General features: G+C 36.1%; 2 protein-coding genes across 3 annotated transcripts in view; both read left to right on the top strand.

Moving 5' to 3' along the window:
* Positions 1 to 273: 273 nt before the first annotated feature.
* On the top strand, positions 274 to 3,106 carry LOC135733071 (uncharacterized). Of its 2 annotated transcripts, none has more exons than XM_065251388.2 (8): positions 274 to 605; positions 703 to 821; positions 1,183 to 1,234; positions 1,350 to 1,417; positions 1,503 to 1,605; positions 1,997 to 2,115; positions 2,326 to 2,471; positions 2,595 to 3,106. In XM_065251388.2, coding segments are annotated over exons 1-8 (672 nt in total). In that variant the 5' UTR covers positions 274 to 541; the 3' UTR covers positions 2,596 to 3,106. The 2 variants fall into 2 exon arrangements, with proteins under 2 accessions (XP_065107460.1, XP_065107459.1); XM_065251387.2 differs by having other exon boundaries at positions 2,545 to 3,106.
* A 550-nt stretch (positions 3,107 to 3,656) lies between these two features.
* The window catches only part of LOC135733395 (cohesin subunit SA-2), a 25,256-nt gene continuing 3,352 nt past the window's right edge, over positions 3,657 to 25,560 (top strand). The window contains exons 1-27 of the mRNA XM_065251925.1: positions 3,657 to 3,814; positions 4,630 to 4,707; positions 4,794 to 4,878; positions 4,997 to 5,161; positions 5,297 to 5,393; positions 6,082 to 6,158; positions 6,243 to 6,314; positions 6,416 to 6,620; positions 6,711 to 6,862; positions 7,658 to 7,731; positions 8,384 to 8,507; positions 8,616 to 8,711; positions 9,409 to 9,488; positions 10,665 to 10,772; positions 12,222 to 12,339; positions 12,738 to 12,855; positions 13,021 to 13,124; positions 13,360 to 13,452; positions 13,534 to 13,620; positions 14,317 to 14,520; positions 14,600 to 14,676; positions 14,884 to 14,971; positions 15,062 to 15,142; positions 18,528 to 18,620; positions 18,963 to 19,140; positions 20,595 to 20,734; positions 23,713 to 23,814. Coding sequence (XP_065107997.1) covers positions 4,667 to 4,707; positions 4,794 to 4,878; positions 4,997 to 5,161; positions 5,297 to 5,393; positions 6,082 to 6,158; positions 6,243 to 6,314; positions 6,416 to 6,620; positions 6,711 to 6,862; positions 7,658 to 7,731; positions 8,384 to 8,507; positions 8,616 to 8,711; positions 9,409 to 9,488; positions 10,665 to 10,772; positions 12,222 to 12,339; positions 12,738 to 12,855; positions 13,021 to 13,124; positions 13,360 to 13,452; positions 13,534 to 13,620; positions 14,317 to 14,520; positions 14,600 to 14,676; positions 14,884 to 14,971; positions 15,062 to 15,142; positions 18,528 to 18,620; positions 18,963 to 19,140; positions 20,595 to 20,734; positions 23,713 to 23,814 — 2,859 coding nt within the window. The 5' untranslated portion in view covers positions 3,657 to 3,814; positions 4,630 to 4,666. The remainder of the gene's footprint in view (positions 3,815 to 4,629; positions 4,708 to 4,793; positions 4,879 to 4,996; positions 5,162 to 5,296; positions 5,394 to 6,081; positions 6,159 to 6,242; positions 6,315 to 6,415; positions 6,621 to 6,710; positions 6,863 to 7,657; positions 7,732 to 8,383; positions 8,508 to 8,615; positions 8,712 to 9,408; positions 9,489 to 10,664; positions 10,773 to 12,221; positions 12,340 to 12,737; positions 12,856 to 13,020; positions 13,125 to 13,359; positions 13,453 to 13,533; positions 13,621 to 14,316; positions 14,521 to 14,599; positions 14,677 to 14,883; positions 14,972 to 15,061; positions 15,143 to 18,527; positions 18,621 to 18,962; positions 19,141 to 20,594; positions 20,735 to 23,712; positions 23,815 to 25,560) is intronic.

Here is a 25,560-nt window from a genome sequence, read left to right as displayed (position 1 = left end):
TAACATTTAATCTTGAGTAAGATTTATTAAATGTTTTTAAACCTATATCAAGTTCCATACCCGTCAAGCGCTCTAAAAAGTATCAAGTAACACGTGACAACGCCGTTTACGATGCGTTTCTATGCATTACTTTACACAAATAATGAGTATTACAAACTTTAACAGGCATTTAGATGAAACCACAAAGTAAACTGTTATTAACATAAAACATACAAACCAGAAAAAATATTATTGTGACACATCGTCCTTCGTACGTCAGGTGCCATTATTCTTTGCCTATTTTACGTCCCCTGCTAATCGCCGTTTAAAATCTATTTTATTTCTATTTCTACATCAGTTAACGTTAAGGCAGATTCATGCTTCAAGATTTGACCACGCCTTTCAGTTACATCTCATGCGGCTGTGCGAAAGAACGAGAGGATGGAGATGACATGAGGATCTCCAAAATGCCTTTTTGCTATTAGCAAACAAATTATTCACTTCATTCTTTATTAGACATATGATTCAGTGATACATATGTCACTGGTGGGATTATTTCAGTATGGCAGTTGTAAGTCTGACGGATCCGCTTTGCAAACCTTGTTCATACAACTCACATTTCAAAGGTAACGATGATCTCTTCGGTAATCACTTAATTTTTATAAAATGCATGTAATTAACTTAAGATTGCATGTTTTATTTCCTCATGGTGAATGTTTATAGTTGAGATTTATGTGAGGAAGCCACTGAAGCCCATCCACCTGAGCAAGGACCAGGTTGCCCTGGAGATGTTGTGTCTCTGCAGCCAGCTGGACCTTTTGATAAGAGCTCAGGTCCATCAGGTGAGACACCTTCACAAAAATGCTGCAGCCATACAGGGTGGTTCAAATGTCTGAGACCACTAACACAACTATGCATTTTCTAGTTTATAAAAATCCTACAAATTGTGTGGTTGAATTGCTTAAAATGAAGCAAGGAGATCAGTAATTGGCTTATTTAATTAGTCAATCTGAAATACTGTACAATCTTAAATATTTATTTAGGATTAGATAGTTTTGTAAAACTTTATGTTTATATGCACGATTCGATTTTAATGTGATTTTAAATAAAATGTTTCGCCTCACACCAAGAAGGACTCCGGTTCGAGCCCCGGCTAGGTCAGGTGGCCTTTCTGTGTGGAGTTTGCATGTTCTCTTTCTTTAGTTTCAGGAGCAGGAGACAAACCCAGAGATAACTGAATATTTTCAACAGCAAGGTAAGCCTATTATAATTTAACAGTGAAAGAATAATTTTGACCTGAAAGCCATTAGTAAATAAAATAGCAGTGTGCAACACATGTTTATAACCACTGAATTGTGTTTTGTTAAAAGGGGCTGAGATAATATATCAGATGAACCAGTGCCTTGAACATCTTTCTAAACCTGCTATTCAACTTGAGGTAACTTAATTTAAATTAAACCATTCCTCAGTATCCTGTTAGAATATTGGGTGATATATTCTTATATATTTTATCATTTATTTAGGACTATTTGGATGATCTAGGGTTGTCCACCCTCTTTCCACGAGTGGAAGTTTATATTATACATGGCAGCCCTGTTGATATGTTAGAAAGACCGCCTTCAGATGGTAAGAAATAGAAATAAGTGAGGTCCTAAAAAACTGTATTGTTAATTTTAACTATTAAAGGTTCATTTTATTCGTCTTTATTATTTGTTTTTATTTTATTTCTTTCCCTCTGGGTTTGTCTCCTGCTATTCAGGTGCAAAGTACCTGCCTGGGAAATTTATTGTGTCTCATAGGCAAAAATTATTAGCTAGAAAAATGTCCCACGTAGTGGGTGAAAACGTCCTTGTAATGCATGTCTAGATAAAACATAATAAAAACAGTTTAGATTTTAATAGCCACATAGAAATATTTATATTTTAAACATGCAAAGTATACATTTAATACTAACACATTTATTTTATGAAACATAGCTTATTGATGATTGATTTGGTTTGGAAATCATTTATTCCAGCATATTTTCCTCACATTGGGAAACTGAACCAGCTGCTGGTTCTCAGTCAGCAGTTGGATGAAGATGTGAAGCATCTGGGCAGTCATAAATACATAGCTCATCAGCTGTCAGCAATTTATGTGAGTTTGTTTCATATTTTTCATGTGGTCTGTCCAGTAAATATGTGTAGGGCAAAAGTTTAAATCTGTTTAATGGATTTTTCTACTACTGCACATTCCTTTTTTAAATTGAAATCGCTGTTATTATTTAGTTCAATACACTGATATGGTTATGTGGAGAGAAAATCTATGCGGTCTTGTAGTCATTAAGCCTTTTTGCATCTTCCACAGCAAGTGCTAAACTCAATCAAAAACATTTTGCCATTATGCACCATAAGAAAGGATATTGAGGCCAACTTCAAACAACTGAAGATGTCTCTTTTGACAGAAGAGGGGGCCAAGCTGGAGCCTCAGTTGCCAGCACAATATGTTAGCTGGTGAGTGTGGTTTTGTTTAGTCTATTTGTTAAAAGGAAATCATCCAGATAATTAATGGTCCTAATTTTTACAGGGTGTCCGATTTGACACATAACTTAATATCAACGGTGTTGTCGCTTTCAGATGAACTTACAGGAGACCTCACTCCAGTAATGGAATTCATCTCTAACATTTCCTCATAGCAGAATTGAAAGTGACTGAATGAAATAATGAGAAATTGTCTGAATTAGTAAATCTTGTAAAGAGATGCATTTTAATGTCATTCAATTTGCTCAGTTGCACAGGTAAGTATGATGCAAATATATTAAAAAACCTTGTTTACTACTAGGTTATGATACTTTAGTAAAAATTAAAAGGTTTACAATCTGAGTAGGACCACTTAGTAATACTTTATTTTTAATTTTGTTCTACCTATTAAAGATATATAGTTTAAGCAATGTTGGCTCATGTCTGAACATTCAGACATATTTGTCTCTTGAAAATTGTGCAATAATGTTTTAATGCATTTGTTGAACTGCACATTCTTCCTATTCGGTTCATAATGGTGCTAGCATTGGTCATCAGCCTTTTACTGTAAACGTGGATTACAGTTACAATTGTGTACCTCTTGTAATGATGTAATGTATTATTTAATCGTGTTCTGAAATAAAAATGTGAATTGTCAAATGAGAACTACATTTATTATATTTAATACAACTGAAAATACATTATGGTGCTATTGAGTAAAGTAAATTTAAAGTGTCATTTTTTGTATTCTGTGGTGTCTGACTTTTTGTGCTATAATTGGTCCCCATTGCTTCTATCAACCTAGAAAATGTGAAAAAGAAGAACACAGTTACTTAGTTTTGGTAAACCATTCTCTGCAAGCATGTGAAAAAATAGGTCATTTAAATTTTGCTCCCCTTGTGATGTCAGAAGGGGATAATACCCCCCTTAACCTGCACTATCCAACACACTGCCGTTTAATACAAATATTAGCTCAGTTTGCACATTTTTGCTCACACCTACAAAGTGGCAATTTTAACATGCTATAATAAATTATCTATATGATATTTTGAGCTAGAACTTCACATACGAACTTTGGGGATACAAAAGATTTATTTTACATCATAAAAAAGTCTTGTGAAATGTCCCCTTTAAATTCTCATTTACGGCACAATGGTATTATAAACGTAGAAGTGCTTGCTCCAGTTATGTAAAGTATCCCTCCTCTTAGTGACGTCAGACGTACAGCGCGCTCTCGTTTTCGTGCACGCGGGTATGTTGAACTGAACAGGGAGTCGACAAATCTAGCTATACGTGCAGTTACATACATTCACCAATCCAGATGCGGATTGTCACTGGTAAGAATCTTAAAGCAGCGACTGCATTTGTGCATACTTGTAATATATTTTATAAAAGACAGTGTTTATTAAAGCAAAGAGAATTCAGCTGAGAATGAATATCCTGATTGTCATATGCTTGTTGGTGTAAATTAATAAAGTCTGCAGTATCACTGACACGAGTTGTGTTTTTAACGCGTTTAGTATCGTTTATGTTTTCCACACGACTCAACTCAATGAAACTGTGGATACTATTGTTTCAAAATGACTGTAACAGAAAAGACCGATTCTTATTGACACCCGAAATGGCCAATCATGTGCTTGGTTTTGTTTTTGACGTGCATCTAAGCCAATGACATCAATGATGGTTAGGTGTTGTTCCTGAGTTTATTTTCATGTGCATGTCCTCCATGCTCCATTCAAGTGGATCGTTTTGATATGAATATGTTGTCAAGTAGGTTTATTTTTCAGGTAATAAGGTCTTTATTTTTGTATTATATTTATTATAGGTCTAATATTTTTTAGGTATTTATTTGTAATTTTCCAGTACTTTGAAATTCATATTAACAGGAAGTATTTTCTGTGCACTTTGTTATTATCAACCCATTAGGGATAAAAGTGCAAAACACCTATTGTCAACACATAGGTGTGCAAATATTTTATGTTAGCTTTGTAAATAGTCTACATTTCTTAAAGCAAAAAATATAAACTTTTCTTATGTTCCTAACACGCAAGCACAATTTTATTGGGGGGGGGGGGCATCCCTTTTATGATATTATAAACATTCAAGTGAACTTGTCACATTTATATTACATAATCTGTCTTTTGTTATCCAGACGAGCATCAGTCCCTAATCCAACTATGATCTGAGAGATGATAGCAGAACCAACTTTACTGTCCAGATCGGTGCAAAAGTAAAAATTTAAAATCTAAATTTAAGTACTCTTTTAATTGCTCATGAATTGCCTATAAAACAATTGCTTGTGTATCCTGTTTTCAGAGAGAATTCAGTAGTCGATGCCTCTTCCTGTGTATCAGTACATAACGCCTCGAGTGAGAGGAATGAAAACAGACAGAAGACTGTGGTAGGCTATATAACTCCATAACTGTTTAAATATGTATTATGTATATTCATTTCAGACTTGCATGTCTTGTATGTATATATTATTTATATTGTATGATAAGTGTGTTTGTCTTGTGTAGAGGGCAAAGAGAAAAGCCCGGGAATGCTCGGAGAATGCTAAACGTAAGCGTTCAAAGAGCAGTAATGGGAGTCTGGGAAGAGCAGAGAACAATCAGCTCAAAAATGGAGACGTGGAAGCTGTCACCTTGTTTGAGGTGGTCAGCATGGGCAGGAGTGCCATGCAGGTACATCCTGTCAAGACATAAAATTTTTCCTATTTTACCCTACTATGAATAGCTGGCATTTTACGATTTTTTTTTTGTTTTAGTTATTTATACAATGCTTTATATGTGACTAAATAATGGTTTGTTTTGTGAAAGGCTGTAATGGATGACTGGATTGATGATTATACTGCGGACAGAGACACGGCACTGCTGGATCTCATAAGCTTTTTTATCCAGTGTTGTGGATGCAAAGGTAAGTTTTACATTGTCTGTACTTCCTGACATAATTGCATGATTTTGATTTATTTCTGCTTTATGTTACTTTTGTGTTCAATTACAGTACACATACATTTTTATCGGTACACCTTGTGTATCATTATTTATTGTATATGATTATATATATTAATTGATAGGTGTAGTAGATGACAGTGGTGGCCGGTGACTTCTTTTTTCGAGGGCGCTCGATGCAAATTTTGTCACAACATTTATGTAGCCTGTCATGTGTGTGGTTCCTTTTTTCAAAATATGTGTTCTGCGCATCAAGAGATCCTGTGTGCATCACGTGTCTTATCAAAATAAGTGCCTGCTGCAGATGCGTCTAAAGGGTTTATGATCAAAGAGACGCTCGCGTTTGCCAGATACTCGCATAATCTCATGCGTAAACCGAGTTTACTGTTAAGGAAGTGTCTTGCTTGTATTATGTGAACGTGAGCGTCTCTTTTATCATAAGCGGTTTTGACGCGTGTGTAGCAGGCACTTACTTTGACAAAACACATGATGCACATGGTTCACATGACGCAACAAACACACATTTTGAAAACGCAAACAGCACACATGACACTCCGAACACTTATTTTGAATTAGTGCCCCTCGGATGAGCAGTCACAAGCCGCCACTGGTAGATGATATTGTAGGTAATGATCTTGTTTGTACTTTTGTAGGGATGGTAACAGCTGAAATGTTTCAGAGCAAACAGCGTGCTGACGTCATGAGTAAAATGGTGGAAGATCTGGATGAGGTATCTTATGTAAAATGTATATAATGAAGTATTTTCCAGGTTCCTCGTTTTGTCACTTATTTGCCTGTTTTGTTTTGCTTGCAGGGCACAGGTTTACAATACAAGAAGTTTCTTGCATTTCCGTGGATTTTAACTGTCACATGGCCTCTTGACATTGTATGGTTCAGTTTATTTTCTTTCCTGTTTTATTAAATATAAGCCATTATGATTATTTATTTAATAAATAAAAACATCAATCTTTTCTTTACCCACCTTAGGACAGTGGCGAGTATCCGCTCATCATGTCTGGCCTGTATTGGAAAAGGTTTCGTTCGAATTTCTGTGATTTCGTATCGGTGCTAGTGGCCCAGTGTCAGAACTGTGTAATCTTTGATGGCTACCTCCTAAACACGCTCATCTCACTTCTGACAGAGCTCTCTGATTCCAGAGTTCGTGCTTTTAGACACACCTGTACACTGGCAGGTAAGTTAGTTTACCTTGAATATTAATTTCCCTTGACCTGAAGTGCACACATTCTGAAGGGTGCATATATTATGTTTTGTGTCTCTGCAGCGGTTAAACTGCTTAGCGCTCTGGTGAATGTGGCTCTTAGCCTCAGCGCCGGCATTGATAACAGTCAGCGGCTGTATGAGGTTGAGATGGCCAAAGCGGCCAGCAAACGGGCTTCTCCGAGGTTGGATAGGATCCAGAGGAAGATCAGTGAGGTTAGACTGTAACAGTATGTCAGATTACAGAGGTCAACATTACTACACACAACTTTGTCTGGGGTATAAAATGAATACTTGTCAAATGCCAATTTTGGGTAAAAATTCCATTTGGTAAGGAAATAATTCAGCGTATTGTATGAAGAATAGATCTGAAGCAACCTTCAAATCTCTTTTCATATGATAAGTTTATCTAAAAGAGCTAAATTGTTTTGTATTTTTGTATTTAGTATTGATACATTTATGTGACCCTGCCTGTGAAAACCCAGCTAAAGTTTTGGGATTTCATAAATAAAATTATCCTACATAATGTAAAGAACATTTTGTAAAAATATAACCTTCATATCTTTAATATTGACTGAGTAAGGTCATGCCAGGTCATTCGAAGATTGCAATTAATGTAAAACCTTTTATTGAAATGAGAGATATTGCACCGATATTGTTTTTCCTCCCACCGATACTGATTATTTAGATTTATATTGGCCTATATTAAGAGTTTGATGGTTATATTAACTTGCATTAATAAATTCTTAAGATTAAATTTTCTGAATGTAATTCATTCATGTAATGACCGGTAGCCAATAGTGTTACAAAATTGCTTTTATCGACATATAGTACAATTTATCGGGCAATATATCGGTGCATCTCTTAATTGAAATCAAACTTTGATACTTCTAATCTCAGAATTAGATTATCAGACTTTAGCCTGAATCTCACAGACATGGGCAAACATATAAGGAACTTTTTTTCATTTCCTTATGAATTATGAAATTAATAAATTAATTCACTTATCAGTTACAGGACAAGAAATTTGAAATAGAGAACATGATGGATGCCATTTTTAAAGGTGTTTTCCTGAAGAGATACAGGTAATCATATAAACCATAGCCATAGGGTTTCCTTTTTCAACAACAAAGTACATGGGTCAGTGACAAAAGTTTGGAAAGATGAGAAATGCAAAAATCTTTTAAAAAACTTGTTTTAAAAGCATGCATCAGTTTTTTTTCAATGCACATAGTGTATTTATGTTGATTTTTTGCAATAAAAAATTTACATTTGCACCATTTTTATAAAAGTTAAGACTAAATGGACCTGAAAATATCAAATGGTGTAACCGCCAATTGTGCCAAAGAATTAAAAATATTTAATATTTTATCCACCTTGATGGCATGTAAGCATAATCATAAAAAAATATATATTTAAAATATGATTTCATTAGTTATTTCTAAATGTATATTGTAATGCGTTTTTGTAATATTTGTCCTGACATATGCTAAAAACAGCTCTGTTTTCTTAATAATCTTTGACAAATGGTGTAAAAATGTATGTAAAAAAATCATATTACATTAAACTAGATTATTATATTTTATTCTACATTTTTAATGAATATATGTATGCAAGTAAAATGCAATTTTATTTTGAAATTTTAACCCTTTTACATTTAATTGAACCATACGGACACAAAATAATTAACGTCACGTCATTATCCTCATATCTTTATCACTGTTTCATGAATATCAGAGATGTGATTCCTGAGATCAGGGCCATCTGTATGGAGGAACTGACGGTGTGGATGAAGCTGTACAGTTCAGTGTTTCTGAATGACAGCTACCTAAAGTATGTGGGATGGATGATGCATGACAAGGTTGGTCATTAGTTTACTAGTTATTAAAGGTTTTGATGCTTTTCCGCATCAACAGAGAGTTGAAATTTGATCTCTTACTTTGCTTACCTTTGTTCATTTTTTCCACAGCAACCTGATGTGCGTCTAAAATGTGTACTGGGTTTACAGGGACTTTATCAGGATCAAATAAGTCCCAAAATGGACCTCTTCACAGTCAGGTTTAAGGTAACAACTAAAATTCATATTCTCATATGTATGTTTGTCAGGTACATCTTGTTAAGAAGTTTCCAGAGTCTGTTTACACTAAGAGCAAAAATGTGGCGTGTCACATTTCCTTATCAGACATTCTGAATGAAATATCCATATTTAACCCAACTGTTGGGTTTGTCCATGTCTGTCCTGGGCATGGGTTGAAACAACCCAGCATGTGTGTGCACCGTGCAGTGATGATATTTTATAGATAAAGATAGCTTGAGTTGTTTTAAACTGTTTTTTTTGTGTGGAAAAGTACAAAACGTTTATGGAATAAGAACGGTTATTGGTTGTGAGTTTGTCCTCAAACTCTTTCGGTCTTTCTGTTTTTGCCCAAACTTCTTGGAGCTTTCTTGGCAGCATTTACAGTAAGTTCAGGTTCAGTGAATGTACAAGTGGGAGCAGGAGGGCATGATTGATGATTGACAGGCTGAAAAGCCCCTAAGGTTTGCCTTGGGCTCAGTATCCCCACACTATCCTGATAGCTTCCCACAGGACCCCACCTTCAACATATCCTCACACCTTCCAGTAAACACAATTTAAAGAGCTATTTAGGTGCTACGGTGGGTCTCTAACCTACAAGTCATTTTGTTGGTTTTGAGATCAGATTGCTCTCACAGCGGGTAGTTAAAGTGTTTATATGAATGATTAAATGCTCTTTTTGTTTAAGGAGAGAATAATCTCTATGACGCTGGACAAAGACCATGAAGTGGCGATACAGGCCGTGAGATTGCTGATGGTCATGTCCCAGTGAGTATTTGAAGAGTTTGGTTCCAAAACGCAATAAATCCATTTTGACTAATTTGGGTAAAAATGTGTTTTCTATACCAAGAAAGTGACAAGATGAAAAACACTATTTTTTGTTACAAACTTTAACACAGCATCTTTAGGTTAAAATAACATAAAAAATTCAAATCCATAATTTAATTTTCAAAGATTTATTATAAAAACTGATAATTTTTTCTGCAAAATGCAATAAATACATGACAAGTTTTTTTTCTTCAAAATGCTATAAATCTATTGAATCAATATATAAATGTGCATTCATCTTTGCCATGTTATGTTCATTTAGTTGACTAGTGGTATACACTGATTAAAAAGCACATTACTGGTATTAATCAAAACACTTACTTTGTCATATTAATAACACTGTCATTGCTGCTGTCATCCTTGGGACGTCGTCGCTGAACGTTTTTGACAGCGATCAGCTGTAAAATGTTTTGGTCCTGCTCGATTTTCATTGACTTTGAGTAAAATAATGGAAAGTTAACGTGTTGGCATGACAGAAGCTTGATGCTGTCGTGTGAGAACAAGCAACAGCCGGCATTTTTCCATCGCACGAGTGCCCGAGTGGCTTATGTTTCTTCCCCGCCATGCACGGAAAACCACCACAACTTTATCAATGCCATCAAAAGTATTACTCTGTGTGTGAATTCAACGCACCGTCATTGTTGTTTACAATGTGTGGAATGGTGCGCTGTGAGTTGTTGAGCGGATTTATTGCATTCTGCAGAAAAGGAGGACTGCGGAGAAAAGATTACAGAATAACAAGGCGGATATCGATTTTTGTGTAAAATTAAGAATTTACTTTTTAATACTGACTTGATACATTACAGATTTTGGTGGTAACTTAATTTTTTTTTAAATGACGTTTATCGCGTTTTGGAACCAAACTCTTCATTTTTTCTCTATATGCTGTCTGTTGCTTAAACTAAGTACTGTATGACACATACAGTATATATGACAATCTGTGCTCAGGCCTGCCTCATGCATCCTGCACCTGCAAATAGGATAGTCAATGTAATAAATCAGAAATCATTTATTATCATTTTATGTATAAATAAGATGCAAATTCACAATGTGCTAGGCTTTTTGTCTGTAATGTATTCAGGTTACTCATGTAACTGTTGTTTTTATGTTTGTTAGATCCTGTGAGGATGTTTTAGGTCCTGATGACTATAAGAACATCTTCCAGCTTGTGTATTGCTCCCATAGACCTCTAGCTACCACTGCTGGTGAATTCCTCTACAACAGGTTTGCGTTGACTGTAGACTTGTGTCTGTATGATATATTGTGTTGATTAATTTGCACAATGTCATTAATGTGGACAATTCAAAATATTGTGAATAATTATATAAAACATATTAGTATAATTGTTTACATTACTCTGAAATAATGATAGCTTACTTTCTATCATAATAAGTTAAATAATAAAAGCCATATAGGGCTATTATTCCCATGTTAATAACAGACTTCTGTCACTAAATGCTAAACTTATTTACATATTCAGCTTTTTCCAAATCTTTAAATATAATCATAATTTATTTTTAGGATAAGTTTAAATGTTTAAAATGCTTAAGTACTAAAAAAATATATACAGTACTGTGCAAAAGTCTTAGGCTACCACCACCACCAGACTTGTTGTTTTAGAAGTTTTAATGTCCATCCATATTTATTTTTCAATCTATTTTATTAAGATACAAACAGAAAATACTGGAAATACGTACAAAAAAATAAATTTTCAGGACTAAATGTCTTCTTTAGGCATCGTCTGTGTTTAGTGTGACCTCTCTTGACACTAAACACATCTTGAGCATTTTTGAGCAGAATGAAGTAAAAAGACTTTAAAATTAGGATTTTTTTAGGTTTAAGAGATCCTGCAGTTTGCTGCTAGTGCTCAAGTGGAAGGGGAGTTTAATTTACCCTAAAAATTTACATTTACATTTTTATACAGTTTTTAATACTATATACACATTTCCTGTATTTTCTGGATGTATTCTATTAAAGAGACAATAAAAAAAGAAATAATTATATATGATCACTATAACATTGCAAAAACAACAAATCTAATTGTGGCATGGTGGCCTAAGATTTTTGCACAGTACTGTGTATATATAATTTATATAAAAAAAGACATTAAATAAAATATAATTGCAAACAACAGTAATAATTAGAGATGCACAGATAATACATTTTTCCACTAATACTGAAAGCCTTATTCATATTGATATCGGCCAATACTGATAGCAGATTATTTTATCGTCCGATTACGATAGTTTGGTGGTAATATAAACTTGCCTTAACGAAATTCTGAAGATTACGTTATTAATTCATATAATGATCATTAATATTGAACATTAAACTAGTGATGTTTCTTCACATTTTCTGTACACAGAGCTCAAGTTCATTGCATTTGATAGACAGGATATATCGGCCATTACTATCGGCTGGTTTAAACCATCGGCAGATAGATGATAGTGTGAAAAGTTGCTTTTATCAACCAATGTTGATTATTAGCCGATACAATGGTGCATATCTAGCAATAATAGTTTATCTTTAAATGTAGTACTGTGATCGTAGAAATTACTGTTACATAAATAATTGATACTCTTACATGCCTTGGTTACATGTGTTGGACTGTCTATGCATGGTATTATAATGTAAGTTTGTGGATGCTAACATGGCGCTGTATCTGGATTTTAGGCTTCTCAGTAACCCTGAAATGGTAAGATCCATGGAAGGATCCTCTGAACAGGATAGACACAGAGAGCTAACATTAGCCAGAGTCCGAGCCCTTATCCGCTTCCACACAGAGAGTCAGGTACAGTATGTGTTACACTGTGTGTGTTATGATGTACCTTTGCACTTAAAAAAAAAATGAATGTTAAAATGAATAAAATAGAATGTTTTGTTACTGTGTCTGACGTTAGTGCACATGCTGGCACATGCTTGCATGGACAACCCAACTAGTTCAAATCTTGTTTATTAAAAAACACAGCATTTTAAACGTTGCAGTGCAATATGTTATTCATAAAAATATAATGCATGTACACTTAAACAAACAATAAAAAATAGTGCACAAGATGAAACACCATAACCAACAATCATGTTTTTTGTATATGATGATTGTGTGTGTGTGTTTGTGTGTGTGTGTGTGTGTGTGTGTGTTTGTTTGTGTGTGTGTGTGTGTGTGTGTGTGTGTGTGTGTGTGTGTTATAGCTGCATCAGCATGTGCTATACCTCGTGGACACTCTGTGGGACAGTGCAGGAGTTCTGCTGAAAGACTGGGCCGGTCTTACCTCACTTCTCCTACCTCACTCTTCCTGTCAGGAACAAGGCTAGTACACACTTGTGTACACAGTCTAGTTCAATTCAGTTCTAGAAGACATTTACTAATATTTATAATTTTAAAAAATCTATACATTTTATAGCATTTACTATAAATTACATTATAATTTTGCCCAATATTTATAAAAGATTTTTATTCATTTATTAACTGTAGCTTTGAGCAGTGTGGAGGAGACCTTTGTGATTGAACTCCTGTTGGCATCAGTAAGACAGGCATCAGAGGGTCCTTCATTATCAGGGAGAGGTACAGGAAAAAAGGTAAGACTGTAGCGTACTTATCATACATTTATCTGTTGTTTTCTTTCTATGGTGCTGTCAGATGACCTAAAAATGTACACACTGGTATGTTGATTACATTTACATCACATTTATACATTGGCGGATGTGTGTCTAAGAATCGAGAACCCGTGTATGCAGTGCTAATGCCGTGCTCTACCTGTTGAGCGACAGCAACAGTTGATTTCACCATTACTATATGTTTGTATGTTTTCAGGTCATGAGTGCTAAAGAGAAAAAGGTTCAAACTGATGACTGCGTGAAACTCACTGAACATTTTATTAAAGTGCTACCTGAGCTTTTATCTAAGGTAAAACCTATTGCCTGTTATTTTTCTTGTGGAATGCTTCTTTATAAATTGCTCATAGCTCTCATGTGATGTCCTGTCTAGTACTCGGAGGATGTTGAAAAACTGACTTCCTTTTTAAGAATACCTCAGTATTTCCAGATGGACACCTTTGATCATGACAACACACAGGTAAACTCATGTATGGCTGCTTCACTAAATTACTAATTGTTAAAGGTCCCGTTCTTTCTGTGTTGTTGAAGCTTTGATTTTGTTTACAGTGAGCAATATAACGTGTGTTCATGTTTCACGTGTAAAAAACACATTATTTTTTCACACAACTTACTTATCTCTATAGCGCTGTTTTCACTGTCTTAACAACCTAGTAACTTAGTTTTGGTAAACCATTTTTTGCAAGCATGTGAAAAATAGGTCTTTGAAATTTGGCTCCCTTTGTGATGTCAGAAGGGGATGACAATGAATGCCCCTTAATCTGCACTATCCAACAACGGCACTGCCATTTAATGCCGAGAGAGAGAGAGAGAGAGAGAGAGAGAGAGAGCGATATAATTGACAGCACAATTCAGTTTTAATTTTAACTTATTATAAAAAATTAACTATATGGTATTTTAAGCTAAAACTTCACATATGTACTCTGGGGACACCAAAGATTTCTTTGACATCTTAAAAAAAGTCTTGTGAAATGTCCCCTTTAAAACATTTTTTGTCAAATTAATTAATAACATTTTAAATTAATTTGAAAAATTCCTATATTCACATTTATTATTTTAATGTTTCAGCCTTTTCAAGTTTTTAAATTTCACATACATCTTGTAAATAAAGATAATCGTTTGCTCTGTTGGTTTTAATATGTCAGTGCATTGGTAGTCTGTGCAGGCCTTGCTGGCTGAACTGGAGACTGTGGTGGGCAGACACACAGACATAGACGTGCTGGAGACAGCTGCTCGTTCCTACCAGAACATCTGTGCTGTTCAGGATTCCCCCTGGTACCCTTCAGCCCGATCCACCTTTGACCAGCTCATTCAGTGCTGGACACAAACACTGGGAGCACGGCTAGAAGAATCACTGAATGTGAGTATGGTTAAAACTTAATGGATGTGGTTGTTTTAGTTCTTTGTTATATTGCATTAAAAAACTCTTTCATGATCAGGATTGTAGTTTTACCGCAAATGAAGACAGCACTATTGAAATTCTGTCTACACTGAAGAAACTTACTGCATTCAACAAGTAAGCTTTCTGTCTTTAACATTGCTCATCTTTCCCAGTAACATTAATCTATTCCTACTTGTAAACGTGGCTTTGCAAACTAGGCTACACTTTATTGTTAGCTCATTGACAAAATGCTTAATGCTCTCCCATGTGTCAGTCGATAAATTAATTCCTGTAAATATGTAAGAATGTGAATTTGATTTGTTTCTGTGCGTTGCTGTCTAGTGCTCAGGATCTGTCTAAATGGAGCCTGCATGAGCTGGGGACCAAACTGCTGGAGGCGGAGATCAAACACGGTGGTCTGCCCACGGAGGTAACATTATTAATAATGCATCAGCCTTTCTAGATTATCAGTCAGTTTTCCTTCAACATCATTTATCTCTCTCATCTATGATTCTTGTAGATAACAATTGAGGCTCTGCGCTGTATGTGTAGCTGCATCCTGTGGAAGCTCAACACCTTTGGTGAAGGTCTGACCTCCAGGGTAAGACGACTGCCTTTCTCTAGCACACAGATTAGAGCGTGACCCCGTCATAGACGGATGACGTTATGCTCAGACTGCTAATGTCTACAAGTACAGATGGAAGGCCAGAGGTTTCCCTTGGGTAATTCATTAAACAGCTTTTTTATATGCAAGCCTCTGTGTCTACAGAATTGCCGTATGATCCATCACGAAGAATCGGGGCCATGTTGCATTTCAGATATCACCACAAAGGCTCCTATAGGCCTTGGGTTATGTCCAGTGGATTTTAATAAGTAAGCGATTGATCGTGAGTCCTTAGGAAAAGTAGGTGCAGGTGATGGATTGTAAGGGGCGTAATGGTTGCGTTCTTCTGTAGATGTTTTGCTGCTAATGTCTGGGCTTCTTATTAGGCCTGTGTTTCCATGCAAAGCACGTGGTAATCATATTTGCCCACCTCTAACCTTAAAGTGGTGAAGTATTGGCGTCCACTGTAGGTACGAGACGTTCAGTCAGCGGTACAGAGGAGACTCTGGATTGGCTGCTTCATCAATAACTGACAGTGCAGGCAGCAAGTTTTGGCCTAGATGGAAACTCGGCTCAATCTGCAATTCTAATGTCGATTGAAACCAGAGGTGAGGTGGAAAAGAGGTGCGTTTGGTATAAAATTGGCATCCAATTTAGAAAAGGTATGCACCAAATGTGCAAAGCGTTTTGCATGTTCACTCCGGAGTGCCAGATGAATGTAACTATGAAAGAATATTTAACACCAGAGACTGGTTGTGCTTTTGTCAGTTCACATCATTTAAAACACTGTTAAAGTCTTTTCTTCCAGTTTAGTGTAATTATGTTTTCATTCTTGTGTGTGGTGTGTCTACTCCCATACCACATTACTGTGCTATAGACCTTTCTCACAGTAACCGGAAATACGTAATCGTCGTGTAAGCGGAGTTCCTGTCAAGCGTCAACACATTAGAAAAACATAAACCCGGGCAAGTTTAAAATGGATCAAAGAGTCTACAAAACTTCGTTAACGGATTTGCCAAATATTACATTTGCTGATGTGACACGACTAATGGAGGAAAACTTTTTCCATGAAGAATTTGTCCATAAATTTCTAGGTAAGTAGAGAGCGAGTCTAAATGTTACTGAACTGTTAACTAAAACGACACATTATAAGTCTCGCCGGATAGCCTGAATCCACTTCTGTATACCTTCACCATCAACAGGGAATTGATGGAACAGATACGGCTTTTTACATTGCCTTGACTGCGGAGGAAGTAGATTTCCGCGACGATTGCGTAGTTCCGGTCATAAATACGGAAGTTGTGAGAAAGGTCTATTGCTTGCATCTTTCACACAAAGTAAAGCAAATCTGTTCTGTTGTCTTTTTTAGAATTTGACAGTAGGAGAATTTGTCATATGCAATTAACCCTAATAAGTCCCTTGGGGTCAATCTTACTCCCAAGCCACTTTTATTTAGTTAAAAAACATGGTTCCCTTCATCTCAGTGGAATAAGATTTTGTGACTTTTCCAGATTATCTGTCAAGATTCATATAAAAAACTGGGCTTGATTCTGTCGTTCTATAGAGGTGTAAAAAAAATCACCAAAAGAGGCCCTTTGGGGGTAAAATGACCCCACTTGAAATGAATGGTAAATGCAAAAAAATCATTTTTTGTGTGTTATTCATCAAATAAAATCAATGCATCCAGAATAAATCTGAAAATTTTGACACAGAAAGGTAGGCCTGGTACTAGAGCATAAATGCAATATAGAAAAGACATGCTCAATCACACACGCACAAACAGACAGACACACACAAACACAAAAAAACAGCCACAGATGCAAAACAAAGATGTAAAATGCTCACACAGCTGTGTGTCCCCACACACACACGCACAAACACAGACTCACACACACGCACAAAGACACAGTAAAACTTACACACACATAAAGACACAGACACACACAAAAAGACAAAGTCACAAACACGCACACACGGACACACACACAGACAAACACCCTTACATTTAGTCAAATTTCTGTGGCATTTTATAAAAACAGACATTTCAAAATGCATCAAAAACTACAATTTGAAATAATTTTTATTTTTAATGACCTTTTAAATTTTTATATAAACATAAATTCACAAAATGTTTCAATAAAGTACTATTGTTGAGCAGTTGGCCACATCCAGTAAAATGAATGGGTCTCTATGGGCATCTGCTGGTCAAAATGATTTATTTCCTAAAGTGTAACCATAAAACAGTTTTTGTTTTCTAAACACCAAATGGTCGATTTCAACAAATAACATCTAGATCAATATCTAAAAACAATTTAAATCAAATTTAGATAATAATTTATATGAATTTTTCATAAAAAATTTATATTTTACAGACAAGCTAATGGTGTAGTTGAGAATTTGAGGGGTAAACGGGTACAAAAGTACTTCATATCTCCCAAAACACTGCATTGTTGTATAGATGGGAAGTAAACAAAAAAAAGATATATTATTTGTATAATTAAAAATGTATATATTTTTTGTAATCACCCTTTTAATTTCTGGGGTCATTTTTACCCCTAAGGAACTCTAATGTATACAGGAAAAAAAGGGCTTATAAGGGTTAAAATAAATTTTTTTTGTCAAATTCGGTTTTCAAAGAGCTGTTGTTGTATTCAAAATTTTGGGTTAAATATACATGAATTTCCTAATAAAGGTTTGTTTAAGTGGCCCTGAAATGTGACAGGTGATTTTTGATAAATATTTTATGCAGTCTCTCATTTGTGATGGTCACACAAACTATATGCATAATAAATGTTAAGGGGACATGAAATCTGACTTTTTCCATGTTTAAGTGCTATAATTGGGTCCCCAGTGCTTTTATCAACGTAGAAAATCTGAAAAAGATCAACCCAGTGACTTCGTTTTGGTAAACCATTCTCTGCAAGCATGTGAAAAAATAGCTCATTGAAATTGGGCTCTCCTTGTGATGTCAGAAGGGGATAAAACCACCCCTTAAACTGCACTGTCCAACCACAGAACTGCCATTTAGTGCAGAGATCAGATCATTTGCAGTTTAAAGGACAGACCCAAAACAGCACATTTTTGCTTACATCTACAAAGTGGCAATTTTAAACATGCTATAATAAATTATCTCTATGGCATTTTGAGCTAAAAATTTACATACGTACTCTGGGGACACCAAAGATTTATTTGACATCTTAAAAAGGTCTTGTGAGATGTCCCCTTTAAGCATTAGTTCAATACTTTAGAAAAAAATGTAATGGCGAATAGCATGTCAGGTTCTCAAGAGTTTTATGTCACCTCTGAACAACTTCAAACGTATTATAAATCATTTGTATAAGACAACATTTGTAATTTTTGCGTTTGCATGTGCTTTTCTTAGGAATCTGCCCTCCACCGGAGAAACCAGCTTCGGGTCTTTTGTGAGAAATGCCATCGCTGTTTGTCGCACGCCCAGCAGCTCGTAAGAGAGCAAGTGAGCATTGCGTTTTCTCTCTCTGTTGACACTCCATTCAGCCTTTATTCAAAATGCTTGATCCCAAATGATTCAGATCCCATAAATGTATGTGTAAAACGGTAACACTTGTGCCAGTGGGCACTGTTTTTGGCCCATACTCATAGCTTTCTGACAGCAAATGAACCCACTGAATAAAGTTAAAATGAATCAAAGTTTCTTGCAACATCAAACTTGCAGTGTACTGGTCTCAGCTTTAATATACGGTAGTTAACAAACTGTAGTTTTTTCATAATTAGTTTCATGTCGTCTTTGTTTAATGTTTGTTAATTGAGCATTGTGTCTTTGGTATTTTTCATGTAGGCCTTCATGTGTTTAAGTGATGTTCTCATAGCTCATAGTAACCAGCTTCAGACGTGGGACTCTTCAGCAGGTTCTCCGGTGCTGTACACTCCTGATCCAAAACTTCAAAAAGCTCTACTGTCCTTTATCATGGAGCACATCTTCATAAGTCCTGACCTGGACACCCATAGCAGTAAAGGTTGTCCTTTGTTTCTATTTCTATTCATTTGTCTGTGTTCTGCGTTGGGTAAATCTGAACGAACTGTGAGTGTCTTGAGAGCTGTCACCTTTCTGAACTCATTTGTAGCTGGGTGATTCCTACGAAATCCAGATTTAGAAGTTGTCCAACATCAGAATTTTTATAAAGCCCTTGAAGCCAATTTTTTTGCACATGTAAGATTAAGGTCTGGACTTACAATAACCATTATTTTTAGAGGATTTAAAAAGTATTTCCTATATAATTATTTAAATTTTTTAGATTATCATTACCAAAAATTATCATTAGCGCAACATGACATTACTTTAAATATATGCATTTACAAACTCATATTTCGGCAATGCAAACTAAAAAGTTGTCTAGGTACTATAACAAACAAAATTTTTACTTTTATCTGGAGAGAAAAAATAAGAACTGCTCACCTGGTAGCCATCATGAGTGTCACAGTCAATTATGTCCCTTGCAACAAAGATATTATACCCTCACTTCGGTTATGCATCTCCTTCTGGGGACTTTTATTATCTTTTTAAATGCTAAACTAATTCAGATTTTTATTCTGAAGTAATGTTTCAGCTTATGCACAACTGTAAAACGGTACAGAATTGTTTTGACGCATAATTTTGCCAGCAGATGGCAGTCTGCCTCTATCTTTTTACCAACTTCAGGTACAAGATATCATCATGTATAGAAACACAATCACCCTATTAGTGAGACATTACTCTAGCTGTATTTGCTTGTGGTTACTTCATGTAATTGCTTCCCACCTTTACACTGACCTATGACACATGCCAATGAATTAGGTAGGATCATTATTACCACATAATAATGATCCATATTATCTATTAGACTATTATTGTAAGAGATTTTCCAAAAAAACTGATAATAAAATGAACAGAGACCCAGCAGAATCACAATTAAGAGCCAGCACAAGAGAAAACAAATCTTTGCTAGTCGTATAAAATCACAATATATTCCTTAAAATCAATATTAGCTCTCTTTACGACACTCACAAACATACAGTATAAGACAACATCAAATTTTGGGGTATTTGATTAGAAATCAAGAGTGACCGAAGCAAATCGCATCAATTCTGTAAATATTTCAGCGAGTCGTCGATCTGCGCTGGCACGAATTCCTTACCTCTTGAAAAATGCAATATAGGCTTTTGCTGGTAACTTGTAATAAAAAGCAATTTAGTTATTGGATTGTCGTCTCGTCGCTAATGCTGTTATGAAAGCTCTCTATTAAGTGATGGCTTCAGGAGCAGGCAGGGGACGATAGATACATTCAGTTTTCAGAGCCAAAATCATGTTAACTTTAGCTTACCTCAGGAAAGCATTTCATTTATAAGATTTGAGTATCATAATTATACTGCTGGGTTATTGAATCTCCACTTCTCCGTTTCGACCTCTCTTTCTCTCTGTCTGCCTGCGCAGTCGGCGAGAGTGAATGCGAAGAGTATCGACTAGAAGACTTACACAGGCGCAGGAATCTTCTGGCTGCGTACTGCAAGCTGATAGTACACAGTGTGCTTGAGATGAGCATGGCTGCTGAAGTTTTCAAGCAGTATGTGAAGGTACACTTAACTCTCAAAACACTAACCATGGTAAACACAAGATTATAACCAAGCAAAAGCTGAACGCTTCATGAAGCACAATAGCATGCATTTAAATTGCACTGATCATTTGATTTCATTATCCCATTTGCAAGCCATTTGGTCTCCCACCATCTACCTCTGACCAAAATACATAAACTGTTGAATTGATTGTTGCTTTATTTTACGATGTGAAGTGCTTCATCAGCTGTTTAACAGACTGGCAATATTGACGCACTCCTCTGCTCATAACTGGACCTCTTAGGCTTTGAATTTATGAGTTGATAGGTGGGATTTACAGCGGCGTGCGTGTTTGCGTACTTGTGTGTGTGTTTGACACGTTGACATGTTAGGAATGGCCACATAGATGGGCCAGCGCAGAGCCGCCAGCAGTCTCTTAACAACATTCTTCCTGATCTGGCATTCAAAGAGTCATTTACACACACACACACCACACACACACAAACTCTTGTCTGAACGATGGCTTTCAAAATTGGGGCAAATGACATGAAGTTGGCGAGTGATGCAAACTTATTTGCCCAACTTCCTGTGTTCACAGCTTTCAGTAACAAGGAGACACTTCACTGAACTGTGCAACATTGCCAAAATTCATGACCAAATTAGAGCCTCTTGAATAATATTTATTAAAGCATATACAGGAGTAATAAATCTAGGCTGTTGTTTGGTAATTGGTGGACCAAGTGGAGACCTTCAGCGAAGGGGTTTGATACAGTATGCTAGTAAATGTATCTGAGCACTTTGCAGATCTGACATGTGCACTGGCTGTGACACGTTCAAGAAGTTTCCTGTGTTGAAGGGACACTCATTTTTTTTAAAATATGCTCATTTTCCAGCCCCCCCTAGAGTTGTACAATTGAGCTGATCTCTGAGTCTAGCGCTAGCACTTTTAGCATAGCTTAGAACAATCCATAGAATCTGATTAGACCATTAGCATCGCGCTCAAAAATAACCAAAGAGTTTGGATATTTTTCCTACTTAAAACTTGACTCTTCTGTAGTAACATTGTGTACCAACGGAAAATTAAAAGTTGCGATTTTACTAACTATACACTCATTCTGGCGTAATAATCAAGGAGTTTGCTGCCGTAACATGGCTGCAGGGGGCGTAATGATATTATGTAGTGCCCAAAAATAGTCCCCTGCTATTGAAAGTTACTAAGGGGACTATTTTCGGCTGCTGCGTAATATCATTGCGCCTCCTGCAGCCATGTTACAGCAGCAAAGTCCTTGATTATTACGCCAGAATGAAAGTATTACGGTAGAAAATCACAACTTTTAATTTTCAGTCTGCCTTAGTACACGATGTAACTACAGAAGAGTCAAGTTTTAAATAGGAAAAATATCAAAACTCTATGGTTATTTTTGAGCGTTGTGCTAATGGTCTAATCAGATTCAATGAATTATGCTAAAGCTATGCTAAAAGTGGTAGCGCCAGAACCGGAGATCGGCTGAATGGATTCCAAAACTTTAAAAATCAAATGTTTAACTCTAGGGGAGCTGGAAAATGTGTTAAAAAATGAAAAAAGCCCCGTTCAGAGCGCCAGCGACTAGCAGTGGCAGAGCAACAGTAGTTAATTTTAATTGGAATCCAAGTGACTGTTGGCGACAGAAAGTGGGAGTGTCCAGTGACGCGAATTTGGGGAGTGACTACCGATGAGAGAGAAGCAGTGTAGCTCATGTTATTCATCTCTCGTCAGTTCACGACTTCATTGAAGGAGACGATTGACTTAGGGGAGAGCAGGGGCGAAAGTAATTTTTTTTTTTTTAGAAAATACGTAATTTTTAAAGCTAATGTTTTAGATAGAGATATATTTTTGCTGTCGTCAATAAATCACAAGTGTGGCCTATCAATACCAGGTGTAATTTCGAACAAATGTAAAACGACTTCAGTATGATTTCACTTTGAACATAGGTAGCACATTGTTACTTTCGACCCTGTCATGTGGGTGAAAAGGAACACAACAGAACAAGAAAGATTTTTTTAATAAATATACATGACTATGATCTTGGTAATATGTAGCTGCAAACATATTTTGTCATTTATCTTTGCAAAATATAATTAAATGACATTTAAAATTTTGGTTTCATCGAATGTTTCCAAAGCAACCCAGTGGTACAAACTTGAATTGTTGAGAATAAACATTTTATAACTTAATTAAGTTGTGAATTTATGAGAATTTATATTATGTTAAAAATTAAATTTAATAATTTAATTTAATTTAATTTAATTTAATTTAATTTAATTTAATTTAATCACAATATAATGCAACAGAATTAGCAGCGGGACAAAACTAACAAGTGATATTTTCTTCCTGACATTTACACCCGGTTTTTCTATCTCTATCTGTACATTCTTTCAAAAAAATATTAACCAACCCTTGGCTATGTACACCGTGTTAGACTTGATGTGACTTCTTCCAGTGCACTTATGTATTGCTGTTCTTGTGTTGCTATAATTGCTATTTTTACCCCATTTGTAAGTCGCTTTGGACAAAAGCATTTGCTAAATGACTAAATGTAAATGTAAATGAATTTACTTTTATTCTAAAAAACCTCTGAGATGGCAAAATTCAGGATGTGTTACAGCACTAAATAACCTGTAGATTGATCAGTATATTGAAACACATGAAACGAGAAACACAGTGTGTTATTCGAAAAAATAGCACTTTAGGAATTTACTTACCATGGTCGAAAACAGCTTTCTGGACCTACATGCGGGAAACAATAAGGAAATAACGTGATATTTGTCAGCTCTGTCAAGCGTTGCGTCAGAGCTCTGTGAAAATCGATTTGTTACTTTCATCCTGCGTTACTTTCGCTCCTACAGTGAGAAAGTCGATGGCTTAATACAGTGTTCTAGCTTAACTGGGGAAAACATATATGAAAAACATGAAGCCACATCAGCTTTATCTCTCACCTAGTACTTTATGTCCCCCACAGTATTACAATGACTTCGGTGACATCATCAAAGAGACCCTGAACAGGACGAGGCAGATGGACAAGATTGAAAGCGCACGAACGCTGGTGCTGTGCCTTCAGCAGGTATGGAGGATGCATTCCTTCACGAACAGTCTTTATCTATCACCACGTCATATCACATTTTTTTGCGTGGCACATCTGCGCAGCCGATTGCCCTGAGCTCTCTGCTCTGTGATGGGGCTCTGCAGCTGTCGACACCTTAGAGACACAACGAATGCGCCCCTCCCACCGCGTCACCATCAGCGGAAAGTTCCAGAAGCTTTTCCATTCTTTCAATAGCTTAATGGTAGAGGCCTTTGCAGAGGGATGTGGTGGAAGCTTTTACACAATTTAACTCATGCACAGACCATTAGGATTTGTTTTCTATGTGACAAATTACAGTCTGTGAGTAATGCAGTTTTGTGATACAGGGGTTTGCTAGACCTACTCACCTAAAGTCTATTTTTTTCATATATGTGTGGCTTAGGTACCATCTTAGACTCTTATGCTATATGCTATATTTTCTTTACTGCCAATCCAAAGTCTTAGGCCACTGTGCAATGTCATAGTGACTATATATAATAGTTTTTCAATCTCTTTAATACAATACAACACAACTAGAAAATACAGGAAGCTTGTATCCAGTATTAAAAACTGAATAAAATTATAAGCTAAAGTGTTTAGTATTTAGGGTGAGCTCCTCTTAAGGCCGCGATATACTTTTTTCCGCACATGTCCGCGCAGCTTTCCATGATACTCCCTGTGGCTACACACGGATGGTCGCATCCGATATGTACGCAAATATAAATATTTTTTTATTCAAATGTTTACTCTACCAGGCCGTCAAGGCAGCACTGATTTGTTGACATTTACAGTACATTAAAACATTTAGGATAGGTGAAGAAAAGTTGCCAATGCACCATTGCGCACACATTTTAGAACAAACAACAAGAAAACAACGAACCAGAATCAAACATTATGGTGACGAAAATGCTCTACAGTTCCTGTTCTTGGAAGAAGTAAAAAAGAAAAAACGAAAGTGTGTGTGTAAATGCTGTCTATTTCCTTTGTATAATTGTTTGTAGTGGAGTATCCTATCTCAATATTTTCACGCGCATGCGCTGTTGTACGTGCACTGTCCGCGCGGTATCAAATTTTGGACAGTGGGCGCGGATGGCCGCGGACCCTCCTGATGACAAAAATGACGTCAAGTGGACAGCGCGCATATGCGGACGTCCCTAGTATACCCAGGGCTTTACACATGAGCGAAAGTAGGAAACTGCAGGATCTCTTAAATATAAATGAAATGAAATTCAAATTTAATGATTTCAGGAGTTCAAGCGATACACAAGCCAAATATCAAAATTACCTTATGATTTACTCACCTTTAAGCAATCCGAGATACAAATGTCCATCATCTCTGACTTAGACAAACACATTTGAATGTCCTTGCTTTTCCAAACTTATGATGGTAGAAAGCGGATCATCCCAAAAATGTGCATCCATCCTTTACAGAAGTAATCCACAAGGCTCCAAGGGGTTAATAAAGGTCTTTAGTGGTTAATCGATGTGATTTTGTAAGAAAAATATCTGTATTTTTAACTTTATAAACTATAACTAACGACGTCATCTTGAACTCACGCAATTCACGAGAGTCACTGCGCAACGTAGCCATTGCAACGAATGCTAAACTATGTGTAAACTCTCGCGTGAATCAAAAATCGCATTGATTACCTGCAGCGGACCTTTTTTTTTTTTTGCGCCAGCGTTTTTAAAAAAAGTTTCCAGCCAGCACCAGCATTTTCATGATTTTCACAAAAGTTTAATGCT

This window comes from Paramisgurnus dabryanus, chromosome 15 (genome assembly GCF_030506205.2).
Source record: "Paramisgurnus dabryanus chromosome 15, PD_genome_1.1, whole genome shotgun sequence".
In the NCBI taxonomy this organism is placed as follows: Eukaryota; Metazoa; Chordata; class Actinopteri; order Cypriniformes; family Cobitidae; genus Paramisgurnus; species Paramisgurnus dabryanus.
The sequence above is the reverse complement of the archived record's forward strand: the minus strand, read 5'-3'. Positions and strand labels throughout refer to the sequence as shown.